The sequence below is a fragment of the Cyprinodon variegatus genome, unplaced genomic scaffold (genome assembly GCF_000732505.1).
Source record: "Cyprinodon variegatus isolate N-32 unplaced genomic scaffold, C_variegatus-1.0 Scaffold1405, whole genome shotgun sequence".
NCBI lineage: Eukaryota > Metazoa > Chordata > Actinopteri > Cyprinodontiformes > Cyprinodontidae > Cyprinodon > Cyprinodon variegatus.
This window is the reverse complement of record NW_015151858.1, coordinates 16,230-32,507: the sequence shown is the minus strand read 5'-3', so window position 1 is coordinate 32,507 and position 16,278 is coordinate 16,230. Positions and strand designations below refer to the sequence as shown.

General features: G+C 38.0%; 1 protein-coding gene across 1 annotated transcript in view; it reads right to left on the bottom strand.

Annotated features, from left to right (window-relative positions):
• The window catches only part of LOC107103254 (teneurin-3-like), a 126,187-nt gene that overhangs the window by 100,017 nt on the left and 9,892 nt on the right, over positions 1–16,278 (bottom strand). Inside the window, exon 3 of the mRNA XM_015402878.1 lies at positions 5,068–5,306. Within this exon, the coding sequence (XP_015258364.1) occupies positions 5,068–5,306 (239 nt within the window). The remainder of the gene's footprint in view (positions 1–5,067; positions 5,307–16,278) is intronic.

The window sequence follows — 16,278 nt, the reverse complement described above, 5'->3', positions numbered from 1 at the left end:
TCATCTCCCTCTTGAAGGCACCACAATCACTTGACATAAGTTAGTCCTTCAATAGTTGTTCTCAGCAGTTCAGGTCTAAATTAACCTTGATAACCCCTTAAAGCAATTTCCAGAATGATTACAGAGAGTGTTCACCTTTTAAATCGTCTTTCTTCACTGTTTCCCACAATAATCCTCTGTTGCCATGTTGATGCCGAAGTGAGCTTCAGGTGTTTACTTCCTGGTTCTACGGCAGGTAGAGGGTTGCTCCACATACTACTCAACTCCTCAACTAGTAATATAAAACTAGATGCTGACATGTTTTTATTTACGAGGGAGCATTAAATGCCTCTTTACTTAGATCAGAACCACAATTATCAGATTAGTAAAGTGACCAAAGCTGGTTTTGTTTGGTAGTAACGTCTACCTGAGGGTTTTTTGTTTTTTTTTACAAGACCCATCATGTAGGACTGCTCTGCTGCATCTCAATGGTGTTTCTGTCAGGTTGGCTAAACTTGACTCCTTTCAGGTGTTCTTTGCATTAAGATTATGATGCGAATTATGATCTTTCGTAGGACTGAAGTATAATTTGTTCTTTCTATTCCTCATCAGTTGCAAACAACAAATGAGCTTAAAGGTGTCCGAGTGATTATAGGCAGAGATGGGAACCCATACTAAGATCAGGTTGATACCGGCATCATTCTTGGTCTCGATACTGAAGTGACTAATTGATGCAGATAACATGGTACTGTGTTTATGCACGTCAGTAATTTAGTGCTCCTATAAAGGTTCTCTGTCTGTCAATTCCTTCTCATATATGTCTACGAGTTTCATGGTGATTGGGGAAAAACAAACTCCTTGTTGCCCTGAGGAGCAACAAGGATAATCTCCAGCTACATAAGCTAACTTCAATTTAAATGGTTCATTTAATTTGTTAACTTTCAACATCTGAAAGTGATGGAGCAGGAAGAATTTGCTGTGTGAATGTTATAGTTACAACTCAGAAATATTAAAAGGGCTCACAGCACTGATGAAATCAATACAAATGGCTTCAGAATATTGCCTTTCTATTTTCTTTGCTTAATAGATAGCTGCATAAAAACAGTTCAATAAGGAGGGATTTTGTCACTGGATGAAGCATCTTTTTAGACCATTTGAGAAACATTTACGTCACAGCAGCAGCCTCGTAAAGCCCCCCCATCACTTCCTCAGTCTCAGCAGTCTAGATTCCATTCTATAGGATCTAATTCAGGCATAACAGAATCACTGTGACTTTAATTAAATAATCATTAATCGTACTGATAATAAAACTGACTGAATTGCCACAGTGCCTGTGTGGATGTCTCACACTATCCTCAAAAATCTAAACATTGTGAATGAATCCAAAGGAGCAGAGCTGTTAGATGAAGCAGGGACATTTTCTCTCACTAAACTGAGCATCTTAGTCAATATATCATCCTGCAAACCACACAAAGTAACAAACCAGTTAAGTCAATGAAGAGGTTATGTATATCGATACCGATGCTGCACATTTAACAACCCGTCGTGCAAGGGAGCACTTTGCCTCTCTTCCTAGCAATAAAATAGTGGTTAGGATCTCTTCAGGATCGCCGTATTTCTCTTTATACAACTGTCACATTTCCTCTGCCTGTAAGCTGGGTGAATACTTATACATCTGCTCAGGCAGAACCCACAGTGGAAGGATTAAGGGCTGGGATGACAAGGGAGGGCATAAGGGGAGATGAATCTGTAACAAGTTTATTGCTGTGGTCAAGATTCCAAAGGTTACCAAGGAGTCAGGTTTGACATGTGCTATAAAAACAGCACAAAAAAAGGAAAAAGGCTTTCTTGTAAGAAATAATGCCCCAAGGAGGGAGAGTGGAGGGTGAGTATCTTATCCTGCTGACCGAGATAAAAGCGTTTCCTGTTTCACAGAATAGCAGAGTTTTAGTTCTTGTACAACAAAGGCTTTGTGGACCAATCTCTACTTTATGTTTCCTGCTCTTCAAACTGCAGCTCCTTTTATATGAATCTGGTTCCAAAACTTCTCCAAAGCAACGCTATTTGAACTTCAGTGATGGCGCTTTAATGTAAACTCGCATGGACATAAACGGGGCATTGTTCTGTGAAATGCTTGATCATAAGCATTGGGAATATGCATGGGTTTCTGTCAAAATAACATGCGGAAACATTTTTTTTACCGATGCAATATCAGCATATCTGACTGACGGTTTGGTCAGATAGGATCTACCAAATTCTATCAGGACATCTGACTGGCAGCGGAAGAGGAATGCCACCTCCATTCACTCCCAGCAGGATGTCAATCATTTGTTCCATTCAACTGGAAGACAATTGTTCAATGCCAAAGCATATAATACTCTCTCACCTAAATCTGAAATTCAGTGCCTGCGGCACACAAAGATATAGTGTTTGTATAAACTTGTGTGACAGGTGGAGCTGCACCTCGTCATCACAAACTCAAGGTGAAAATCACTGTGTGGCTTTTTTTTTTTTGTTTTTTGTTTTTTTCAAAAGCACAGATTTGAAACAGTCCACTGATAATGTTCTGATAAAAAAAATGTGTTTTCATGAATTGATAAGAAAACTATATCTGTAATAACTTGCAACATGATTTATATCCCATTTTGTCAGGTCACAACCACAAACTTTAATCCATCATCACTAAAACTAGTCAGTTACTGCGCAACTGCAAAGATTGAGCTTCAGCCTTAATGTTTTGTAGTATTCATTACAGTAATTATATGTAATAACAGTTTTATTTATTACAAATGCTTTCAAATTTAATTATTATTTCGAGTATTTTTAAGTAATGCAGAGCTCAACAAACAGAAGTACTGCTCAAAAAAACTTATTACTTATTACCAAGTATGACACTTCAGCACACTGGTTACTTGAAGTGCTTGCAAACATACAGCTAAAAACCTCACAGCCATTGATTTATGTTCTACCGTCAAACATATTATCTATCAATGCCCTCCTAGAACCAACGGTGTGAGAAATGATTCAAACAGAAAATACAACAATCACAGGTTTTTGGTTTCTGTCACAGCTCTTATCAACAACAAAACTATGTTTGTTTTTTTCCCCAAAATAAATAAAGACAACAATTACCAACCCCTAATGCTAACCCATCAAGACACTGATGACTGGTAAAGAAAGCATAAATAGTAAGAGAGTTAACAGTATAACTATTAGCTCTCTGCTAAACTGGCCTTTACACTAACAAACACAAGGCATGGCAGAAAAGGAAGCCAAAAGAAGCTGTTTACCAAAAGCCATGGAGAAGGACGCACATATGTGTTTCTGTAGGTACTCTGGTGAGTTGAGACCATAATGCAGCTGTATCATGCTAAACAATAACAATAAACATCACCCTGAATTCAGCATCTCAACTATAAAACTGTAACTTTTGAAATTGGGGGTGAATCCCTCCTTATATCCTTGAGACTTATACATTTTTCAGGGGATCATGACTAGTTTATCACTACAGATCTTATGTTGCGCTAATCATACCCCAGATTAATGCTGCTTCTCTTTTCTACCGTTTGTCTTCCTAGCTGTTGTTTCAGCTGCTCTTTCTTGCCCTTTCCCCTGCATGATCTCTGTTTTTCCTCACTTAACTTTTGGGTTAAAGGAAGAACATATTCTCTAGGACGGAAACCCTTCCAGCGAAAAAGCTTGTAAGGTTACAAATGCAGCCTAATATATTCTTACCTCAGATCAATGCATATATATGCAAAAGTTTGCTCTGGCTATTTTATTTTCTGCAACAAAGGAGTCCCTTTATTTCATCTTCACGCTGCGCATCGTGGATAGCTTTTGGCCATGACATTTTTAGCTGAATCTGCCTCACGTTTTCTTTTCACTGCTGCAGTGGGAGAAACACCATCAGGTTGCAGCGGCACAAAGTTTTACAGCTTTGGCTGTACGGAACCGTACATTTTACAGATGGAGTAACTCGCTGTACCAGGGATGTATCTTGAGCTAGTTAGGTTGAAACATATCTTTCAGCTGCTTAATGATATTGACGCCTGTCGTCAGTATCCAGGTCAATCCAGACATCACTGGGTCCGGCATCGTTTTTGATTTGTGTGTGTGTTTTTTTTAAGCTTGTTTCTCTGTTCATACAACCATAGATTTGCATTTTAGCCAACGATCCATATTTGGAATATTTTAAAGGTAAAAGACATTAAATATGATAAACACTGGTTTGCTAGCCAAGAACTAAACTGTGCTCTTAGAGAAGAAAAAAAAAAAAAAGGACGCACAGCAGAGAGTAGCGAAGATGATCTTCTTCGTCTAAATCCAAAAACGTCAACATTAGTAGCTACACATCGCTGTGATTTCTTAAGGGCAAATTTCCTGCATTATAAAAACAGGATTTGCGGAGATGGATCAGATAATGTGCTATTCACGCGATCAGGCAGTGAATTTCAGGCCCTGATCATGTTGGGATGTTTAGTTTAAAAGATACAAGGTACTTAGAACTGCTGTGCAGATGGAGGGAGATAAAGATAAATGATTTACAGTTCTAGAAGAAGATGCTGCAAAGGATTTGATTCTAGGGTAGAGTTGAACCTTCCAACAGGAAAACATACCTAAATATGAGGCCAGAGCCACAACAGGAGGCCTTTGATTAAGTATTTTGATTTATTAGAATGGTCTAGTCAAAGTCCAAATTATTTACAATGATTTAGTTATTTTGGCTTATATTCAGGTTCAATGTGCACTCCACTTTAAAATCTCCTCCTTCTACTTTACAGCAATAGGATATCATATGTGTAACCAATAAAATAACAGCAAGGGAAATATCTGATTGGATTGATTTAAGGAAAAATAAGGAACTGTGGTTTGCGCCCATGTTTAAAATAAAGAGAAAAACTCTGCTTCACATAAATTTTGAGTTTTTGAAGGAAAAAGTCTGCCTTCTTTTTTTTCCTTTATAAAGCTTTCTGTACTAGCTCTGAGACTCTTGAAGGCAAATAACATTTAAGGAAATGTTCCCAAGCAACCAAATTTCAACTTTTACCAAATGCTACAGCTGCTGTAATCTTTTCTGAGCCTTACCTATGCAGTAGCAGAGAATGATGGAGAGCACCACTGCTATGGCCACGGCGATCAGGGCTGTGCATTTCCAGGAACAGTGCTTAGGTGACTTCTTGAACTTGAAAGCCCCCCTGGACAGCGTGTTTCTGGGCAAAGGGCGCGCAGGTGTAGAGTACATGGTTCCTGTTGCCATGGTGTACCCGGGGGCAGTGGCGCCAAAGAACGGTGTGGTTCCTGTGCCGGTTTTAAACAGAAAGTGCCTGCAGAAACAAAAATGTACAATACAGTAATCATTACACTTCTTGTTCTATAGTATTTTCTTAAACAATAATAACTCAAATGAATTTGAATTTAATCTTACCGGCCTAAATCTAAATATGCTGATTAACTTAAACATATTTAACTACACTATAAAGTCCCACATGGACTGCTCTACAGAAGAGCCTCGCTTATAATCTAATATCCTTATACTGAGAAAGGTGGACCAAAATCACCTCATAAAAACAATAATCTCACTTTTGCCCTTTTACAACCGGGCCTTTGCTAATAGCCCATTATACCTGGGGTAATTAACAGGGTTTAATCAAATGCACCACAGAGTGATGGTCTTATTAACTTTTAAACCCCACGTGAAAAGCTCTTAAGTAAATGAATTAAGTCTTGTTGCCACACTTGCCACTACTTAGAGATTAATACCCAAATGCCTTCCGGCTTATGGGGACAGCCGGGGAAACTGAACAAATTGACCATGGTTTCCACACATTATACCAGTCTGCAGCTGTATTATGATACCGCTTGATATATATAAAATAATTTATAAAAATTCAGTCTTATTTTTTTTCTTTTGTTTTATTTTTAATACCTCAAATAATAAGTAGTTTCAAACTACAGGTTTAAATGAATCCTACCTTGCTCTCTTGCAGTTTATCAAATTGCTTATGTGAGTTTAAAAGACAGAAACAGCAAAACAGAATGTATCATTAATGTGAAGCATAATAAACCAACAGTAAAAAAAACACCAAAACAAACAAAAAAAAAGAATAAAGAACTGTCATATCTCTTTTAGGATAAAAAAAAAAAAACTTCAAATAAAATCATGAAAGAACTGTTTCAGGTTATTTTATTATTCAGGAGAGGCTGCATTGAATCAACACTTCACATGCTCTCTTGCACACATTCCACCTTAGGGTGCCTCTCCAGCTCCACCCCAGTTCTGCCTGTTCAACTGGAACAATATGGTTTGTGGCTTAACAGCGTCCTTCAAAATGTAAAAAAGGTCACAATTTTCCAGATCCACCAAAATAATCCTACTCTGTTTGAACCAGGCATTTACATACAATTGGAATAATATATAAACTTTTTACACATTTTATGTCAGGCAGACATTAAAATCTAATGATCAAATTTATATTTGCTACATGCCAAATATGAGTTATTTCACAATGCTTGATCAAAAAACATTTAGTTGAAATTGACTTAGAATTTTATCCCAGTCGTACTAATAGACTTGATGTAATTAGATTTGCTTCTTTAAATGCTTACTCACAGTCTGTGGATCGTAGATCAGGGCTGCATGAAATATTGCTTCAACATTACTATAAGATCTTCTTTCAAAACAATACCATCTGTCTTACACAGAGCATGTCCCTGCTGAAAAATAAAAACAAGACTTTTATATTTTCTATTTCATGTAACCTTTTATGCAGGGACCAGATAGCCTTTAAAGTCTTCATACTTGTGATAATAACAACTATTCTTTGCTGTCACAGTAATTCCAAGTTAGGAAGAGTTCCTGTGCATTTGAATTTCCCCCTTTTTACCCTTCATGTAATTCTGGTCATTATGGTCAAAGGCCTCAATTTTATTTTCTTTAGACAACAGGACATGTGTCTAAGTACACTAACAAACTGCAATGCAATCTTTTAACACTGCATTTGGAGCTTAGGCTTCCCTTTAACTGAGGGGGCCTTTCAGAAGTCTAGTACAGGACAATTCCAGTACTGGTCACCAGGTTCAGCCCCAGGCTAAAGCCCAGTCTTTTGTTTTTATTATATTTTATTTAATTTTTTTTACCAAAACAACAATTTTTTGATTATTCTCATATTCTTTACAAAACAGTTTCAAAATATGCAATTTCAAGCAATAGAAAACTGTAACAAAGGTGAGAGTCTTCATTTCAGTTCAATTTCATTTCAATATTTTGAATTATCCAATCATAAGGCTATAAAAACACAATCTGGGTATCTTGGCTTCCCTTAATCCCTCAATGTGATTCTAATGTACTAATCCCAAATAATCCATTGTGTCCTGAAAGCCATTTTAGACTTTAGGTGAAAAGCAGTTTTTATCACTTAAATATTACAGCTAATATTTCGGCCAACTCTAATCTTAGAACCATGATTCATGCTTTTATTTATCATTTATTTTTTTGATATCAGGCAGAATGATACACATTACTCTTATTTTGGCCTCCCTGCACTGGCTCCCCATCAAATTTCAAATAGATTTCAATCATTTAGTATTGACTTCAGAGCCTTGCAGGGTCTGGCTCCCAGATATGCCTCTGGTTTGTTGTGCTTCTGCACCTCGGGTCGCTGTCTTCAGTCCTCTGGTCAGAATATTCTCAAGAACCCAAAGACTTGCTTGAAAAATCAGAATATACCTCTTTCGAGCGGTTGCTCCAAAACTTTGGAATGCTTTACCTCTGCCCCTTTGTCTGGCCTATTTTACTTTTTTTTTTTTTTTTCCAGAAAGCAGCTGAAAATTAAAATTTCCTTAACTGGGCATTAATTGCTTTTTATTTTTCTATTTAATTTCAACTATGTTGTTCCTGATGTCTTTTGTGAAGCAGTTTATTATTTTGCCACATAAATATGTAAAGTTTCTTCTTCGTCTTCTGTTAAAAGTATATTTAAAAATATCTCTTTGGCTGTGTCCGAGCCTCCTGCCCTAACCCCTATATAGATCACTTTATAGTAGTTATGCCATTTTATATGAGAGTCCGAATGTCTAATGAATGAAAAAGTAGTTGATTAAAAATTTCCCACAATGCACCTTGAAAAGTAGCATTCATCCATGATCACTAGATGAGCAGAAATATTTGTTTGGGGGCAAGAAAGAACAAATCTTTCTTGCCCCCATGGTGTGGAACACACACCATGCAGGGAGCTGGAGTCACATGACCAGATGGCAGAAAAAGCAGGTTTTATGTGTCCGAGCGGTCAGTCAACTAAGTTCACTATCTAGTCCACTATATAGTCCTTGCTCTATATAGTGATGTTCGGACACAACCGCTGTAAGCCTCTTATCAAAATTATTTTTAAACCTATCTGACCTTAAAAAGAAAACAGCTGAATCTTAACTATTGTCAGGAAGAATACTTGAATTTAAAGATTACAAAGTTTAATAAGAAATAGCAGCGAATAACAAAATACACTCTTATAAAAACTTAATTAGACCAATGTATATGAAGTTTTGAAAGATTTCCAGACACCAATGTCTTTGTTTCCAGTGTAATCACATGTTTAGATAAACCAATGTACCGATGAACCCATTTGCTCATCAATTATTTGTGCAGCATCTGTGAAGTATCTGTGTAGGCTTTCTAAGGGCTGTGATTCTTTACTAAAGAGCTTGAAATTTGGCAAACAGAGCAGAAAATCTAAAGCAGAAGGCTGCAAATTCATGTAGATCCACTTAATAGTAATTAGAGGACCTCTGAAGGTTTCTAAAGTGCTCTGTTTCTGTTATCTAAACACTTCAGTGTAAAAGGATGTTCTTTGGAAAGTTGATTTAAGCATCTTCGCAGAAAAAACAACAACAACAACAACAAAAAAAAAACATATATGTTCAACATGAGACAATTCACACATTTCAGTGTCGAGGCTGATATTTAGGTGTTGTTTGTCTCCAGTGAGGATATCTCTGAGGTAAATCCTGCTCTGATCAATTCTTGACTAAAAGAACAAATGTCAGATTTGGATCGTTGAGCTCTTCGATGCCCCTCGACTGACACGTGTCTTCACGATCAGACAGGGATTCCATTTAAAGGTTACGGAGCCACACTGATGGAATGACAATGCAACAGCTATCTGCAACCAGGAAACGTTCCGATTCCTCATTCTAGAACAATCTGATCTGTAGCTCTAGTGCCAGACTCCATAATATGAAATTGGGTATGAATGAGGTCAAAACTTGCTCAACAGCGGAGGCAGCAGCCTTGTAGTCAGACTCACAGGCAAATAGACCCTGCTGTCGGGGGAGTTAAGTGTAAGTAGAAGCAATCTGATGAGGTAGATAGACTGGTGGAGTTGTGCACACGTGTATAAGAAGAATCGGTACTCTATCTGTAAAAGGTGAATGCCTAATGCATGTTGGGTAGATAGTGCAGAAACAGTGTTGCCTGGAAATAGATGCACTGAAATCTTTGCAGAATCTTATTTAAGCAATGCTATGAATATATTATTTTCTTATGGCCTTCAATTTTAAGGCAGCTGAACTTAAAATAAATAAATAAAAAACAGGAAAAGTCTACACAATACGATGAAGCAATATTAACATACGGTGCCAAACAAAAAATATTCATACCAACTGGAAAAGGTTGGATTTTTCTCTCTTGTTGCCTCCAACTTCACTGCATTTTATTGGAATTTCAAATAAAAGGCCAGTGCAATGTTGTTCATACATGTGAATGAGAATGAAAATACTGCATGTTTTTCATATTCCTTTGGCAAGTAACAATTTTAAAAAACGAGATATAGATGTGATTCCCTAAACAGATACGTTCCATTTCCATGTTAGTCCATTTGTTCCAAAGCAAAAAAGGCTTTTTTTATTGCTTTCTTTGACCAACTCCTGTGTTTCTCTGCCATTTATATAATACATATTCATCATTCAACATTTCATCTCTCCTGTGCTGTGTATCTATGCAACTCCTTAGTAGTTGCCATTTCCTTATCCTGGTTGCTTCTCTGATTAATCTTTCCCATTCCAAATTAGGGGATCTTCCATGTTTTGGAAGGCTTTAAGATTGAGGGCTTGGACAGAGACTTTCACAGATCGGGAAAATGCTTTGGAACTTATCTCTGCTTTAGATTTGTCCACCCTTTTGCCACTGAGCTGTCTATTGAGTTCCTTGGTATTAATGAAGCTGGTTGTCCTCTCATGTTCTCTATTATACCAATGGCCATAAGCAGAACAGCTAAATACCTATACTGTAATTTAACTTAAGCTCTCCTTTGTTTCCTTATTAAATGTCTTCTGAGGACAATTGAATGCATAATATATTTTTTAGGTACCAAATGAACAAAGGGCTAATTAATATAGCTGCATACTGCCTGTGTCGAAATCAAATTTGAAAAATAGTTTAAAATACATGTATTATTTACCTTCTACTTAACAATTATTCACCTCTTTGTGTTATTCTGCCAGGAAAAGAAAAAAAAAATCCCCATAAAATCCTGGCGAAAATGGGAAAAGTTCTGATGATACAGACAGTTTTGAAAGCTACACTAAGATACTAAAAAACGTAACTGAGATTAAATAAACAGAAAGACGCGTTTTAAGAAATATATGCAAGAGAAAAAGACGAATGGTTATTTACGCCTAGAAACCTGAGAATGAGAGATGCACCAGCGTCTGAAACAAATTCCTTCTTTGGACATTTATTACACTTGACATTTAAAGTACTTCTCATGTCGATGGCTTTCATGTTACCCTTCTTTCTTTTAAGAAAAAATACACACTGAAGGGGTCTGAAGATAAACTCCTGTTGGACATGATTAACAAACAGCAGACTAGTGTAAATGTCTTCTCCTATAGACACTGAATGACCAGCTGTAATTGATTCCAGTCAGTGTGATGCAACATGGCACATTACTATGCTAATCCAGCCAGTGGTGTGTTGTGAGTGAAAGAGAGGGAGAAGGAAGAGAGACAATCAGGAGAGTGTGAGCGACGCAGAATGAATGGCTGTTTGTCGGTGAGATCGAGCATGTTGGTTTGCACGCCTGTCTCTCCCATTGAGGAGCCTAAAACACAAAAGCGGCAGCCGGCCTGGTCTCTTCTGCACTCACAACATTGCTTGTCATCATGATGACATTTAAAAACATGCTCAAAGAGGACAAAAGACTAAACAGGGAGTGGGTGGATGAGTCCATGGCTAAGCTCCAGCTGTAGGGGCGAGAGAGCACAGAAGAAACAATAAGGATGGAGCGCTTCAGAATGTGTAATCTGCATGTTCACCAGCACACTGTGTTAGCCCTAGAAATTCAAGGTTAGCGCTGGAATAATCAGGTTGATTCATATATGGTTTAAGAATGACCACAGATGTGATATGACATTGCAGTGACTTGTTTTCACACTTGCTGTCCGAGTGGTCTCCCCATTAATGCACCACCTGCCCTGTTGACAGGGGGTCTGCTAGCAGGTGCTGGGATGCTGTGGCTAGATCTGCACCATGTGACTGTATTTCAGTGTCATCCTGCCCAAAGAAAGCAGCGGGGTACCACCTTGAATCACAGCAACAGAGGGCCTTGATTATTTGCACGAAGGGTTTTATCATATTTAATAAGTCTGATTGTGTTTGACCAAGCAACAGTTTAGCTCCTTTGTACATAGACTGATCAGGCATAACATTATAACAACCTCTTCTTTCTATATTAAACAGTTTGCTCTGACCCCCCCCAACCTTCCCATCACCACTGTTAATTTGATGCATATACAAACTTTGTATGACAGCCTCTAATCTACAGGCCACCAGCATAATGGCTTTTAACTCTTTATCATAGACTCTTTTGTTTTGTGAGGTGGTTTTCTAGTCCATCCCTTTTTTTGTGGTGTTATATTACAGATGACTTTACTCCATGTTTCTCCAAATAGTTTACAGGTTCACAAGCTCCAGGGATCCTGGTTTTATAAATTCAGAAAAGCTTTATGCGAAGTTCACACTGGACATGCTTTGGGCAGCAAAAAAGCCCCTGCTGCTTCTTTTTTTAAGCTTGTACACATTAAGGTCAGAGTATCTGTCACAGTCCTGAAGTGCGTCCAGTAAAGTGTGTCCAGATGCGTCCGATGATCCTCCTGTGTTCAAAAGGAAGACAGTGGCTTTGTTATATTTGCTGTGATAAGCTGGTAAAAACTAGTTTTAATATATTTTTGAGCAAGAAATTCCATCTTATAATATTGTCTCTGCAGAGAGTATTGCCACATACTGGCGATGCACTGTCACTGGGAATCCCCACAAGCAGTCTGGGGGTTTCTTCTACAGTTTGTCACAGCCGGAAGTAGATATTAGTTTTTTTCATGCACAAACTGCAAGCACCAGATTTATAAAAGCAGACATATTTTGCAGGTTCTGGTATCAACATTTTAAGTTAATTTAGGCATTAATAAACTGTTTCAGAGGAGTTATTATAGTGCATCAGACAGACATCAGCAGGGCTATGTCTGTCTCCTGGCCTGTTCCCATTTCAGCTTCTGTGATTGGTTGATGTGGCATGTCGAGCAGCAAAAGTTCAACTTTTCCAACTCCAGCATCTACTGCTTGTGAAGAGCATCATGTGCCTCAGATGCTCACAAGCTCATGAGTGCTGCTTCAGCTGCTTCAATGCATCAAGATGCACTGCTTCTGCTGCTTCAGATGGCCTGCAGGAACTTTTGAGGCGACTTGATCTGCGTCAACCATTGATTTGTAAACCAGCTGTTCAATCACGTGCGGTGTGATGGTAGCAATATGACAACATACTGAACACTGTCTATATAGTGCAGACTGGTTGGTCTTTGCAGCTAGCAGTCTCCATCAGTGCGATTGAAATTTAGCCCTTATTTTGACATTTTGATTTAAGTTGCTTTGTTTTATAATAGTAATATAAGAATGAAGAGATGTTCTGTAAGTGTACCTGACAACAGAAACTGTTCACATTTTAGGGGTTCTCAAAAACGAGAGAGCGTAGATAAAAGATATCTTTCCCATTTTGAGATATAGTGGAGTAGTTGTTATCCTTGCTCCACACATATGGAGGTGTTGACTTCAGTTGACCACTGAGGGTTTCCTCTGGTAATTGGCACCAGGATATTAGTCAGAGATCCTTTAAATCCTGTGAGCTGTGAGGGTGGTGCCTCAATGGACTTGTTTGTTCAACACATCCCACCAACGCTCAATCCAACTGATAAACTTGAAGACTACCTTCATCTATTGCTTTGTGGTTCAGGTCAGATGCTCACATCCCTTTTGTAGGTGCTTTGGATTAAGTAAAGGGATGAGCAGCTCTTCACTGAAAACAAACTCCTGTTAAAGGTATAGTGGAGGATGTTCTTTTTCCGGGTGGATCATCAAAATTAGTGGTCCTCCTAATTGTCAATCATTGTGGTGATATGTTTACTTAAGGCCGTCCTACATGCTTGTCCCCGTTTTCAATTACCGGTGGTGAGTCTGACATAGTGGAAAAATTACAAATATTGAGACATGGGCTTGTGTACGTTCTCACACGGGTTTAATAGGCGTTCCCTCTCAGAAGCGGGTACAGGGTTGTGCGTGTGCATTTTTCTTTTTAAAGTGGAGAGGATGGGTCTTTTCAAACATTCTAAAAAATCCTCCACTATAACTTTAACTATGCATTTCCATTCTTTTTAGTTATCACAACCTTAGCTTTTAGATTGGGTCCCCTGCGCCAGTCTTTTCTCCCCTCATGTATCACTGAGTTATGAACACACTTCCACCTCATCTAGCCATCATAAACTAGCCCCTTCTCAATCTTGTTTAAAATCCTTAAAGTTAAATATTTTTTCTGCTTCTATTTAACTTTTTTGTTTTTATGTTATTTTACTTACTGCCTAATAGACTCCACCCACTTAATGAAAAGAATCTGTCAGTGGTGATTGTGTTATGTCCCATCAGTGCATTTTAGACTGTCTTCGAAGTCTCAACTCTAAGACAATCGTCCCGTAGGGTAATTCTGAAGGACTACTACTGTAGGGCAAGGGTGGTTCTGCTTTTATGTGAATAACTGTTTATTTGACTAATCCTTTATACTACTCCAATTCTACTTTGAAAAAGAGATACTAAAAAGTTTGAAACAGTACATAAGGAAAGGATGTGAAACGTTAACAGCAGCAGTAACAGTTTGTAAAGTTGACTTAAAATAAACAGGAAATGTCAAAGAACTCTGAAACTGCCGGAGATGTGTTTGCTTGGCACTAAAGATGTTGGCAAAATAAATAAGAGGAAAAACACATCAGAGGAAGATAAAAAATACATCTTGAGGATTACTACTTTGTCTACACCAGCATACACTTTGGCTGGTAACCAGCAAACACTTTGAGCTCCTCTCAGCTCGACGGGGCCTGCTGGCTGGTATCTCACACATGACTAATCAGTCCTGGTGCAATCATGACACAGTGACTGGCCATACACTGCAAAAAAAAAAAAAAAAGTTCAATTTCCTCCCTCTGATGTGGAGCGTGACTGAGTCATGATTTACATGTGCGTACCACACACTTATGTCCACACATACGCGCAGACACAGAGCAAATCCCACAAACTTGAATTACCACTCCCATTCTTTCTTACCCTCGAGAACAATTCCAGCCCTTTTTCCATCAGGAAAATGAACTGTCTGTGGGACACTGTGGCGCGTGATGATTTTAGAGCCGGGACATAATTTCATTTCACCAAAGGACTCCCTTGACACGTGAATCCAATGAGGATTGACAGTACATTTATAACAGCAGTGTGCGGCTCGGAAAGCCTTCAAGAACTGATTCAGAAATATCATAACGACGGCCATATTCCAATCTCATTGAATTTAAGAGCATAATTATGAAGTGGGCTCCAATGGACATTCAAATGTCAGAAAAGATGCACACCTTAATGTATTCAATGCAGCAAGTACACTCTAGAGCTTCTCCCTTACAAGATAATAGCATTAAAAATACAAATTTCACTCCCTGTTGTATGAACTATTTAAAACAAAGGATTAAGTATTGCTGAAGAATAATTGCCCCGTATGTGTATTGGTCTCTAGTGAGAGAGACAAAGACTCAGCTTCTCATTATACAAAGAAATTCAATGGAATATCTAATTGAAAGAAACAAAAAAAAACTATTTTTGTGGAGCTGAGTGGTGAGTAAGATAAACCAGCAGGATGAATTTAAAGTGCTCCTTTCTTTTATTCATAGTAATGTCTCCTCAGTGCTTGAGATCATCAAGAAGAATCTCAGCTCTGCCTGATGCTACTTTTGACACACTTTTAAAATAAAACAGAATAAGTCTTAAGTTAGTTTCATTTTACACAGTTAGGTCAAGGCTATTTAAAAAGGTCAGACTGCAACAGGATGGCATTGATACTCCTCATCAAGGTGAAGTCTGTCTGGTATAATCTGATCCAAGGCAGGTTATTTTAATTTACTAATCTGTGTTTATGTTTGAAAATTTACTTAACAATAACAAATGAGGTAATTCTTGAATTGCCAAACCGAGTCCATGTCTTGATATTGGACAAACGCTGAATCTGCCTCTATTACTGTTAAACTATTTGTGATGCATTTTTAGAAACCAACAAAACAAATAAATAAATAAGTGGTGACCTGAATGATTTAATGGCTTTTTATGAGTTGGTATTGTTGTTGGTGGTTTTGGGCAAGTAGGATCTTAGGCTCACCGTCATAATTTCAAGGATTTTAAAGACTTAGAGTGGAGAAAAAAAAGAGGAAAAAAAATGAGAAAAAGGTAAAAGAAAAAGAGAAAAGAAAGGGAAAAAAAGGAAAAAAAATCCTTGTGTGCAATATTGCAATCAGGGTAGACCACATGGGTGCACACATTAATGTCAAGGCTGTGCCTCTAAACAATTCATTAACCAGGTGAATAGAATTCTGCTTATTGATGCTACAAAACTGAAGCAGATTTCATTGAGTGGTTACTGGGACATACGGCTCCATAGGCTTCTGTACAGCTGCTGCCTTATTCTGAGAAGCTCACTAACATCACCTCTACCAGTGTTGTTGTTGAGGCTTTTGTTGCTTGTTTGCTCTTTTGTTTTCGCTGTGCCCATTTGCAGGAGCTCCTATAGGTTCTCCACCTGGATTGCCCACAAGGAACAGTTCCTTTATTTTTAGACATATTAGTTGGTTTTATCATTTTTGTTGTCTTTTTTTGTCTTTTTTCTCTTTCTGTTTCTATCAAAAGGATCTCTTTGCTTTCCACTGCTTTTCTTTCTTCTGTCTCTCTGTCTGGTT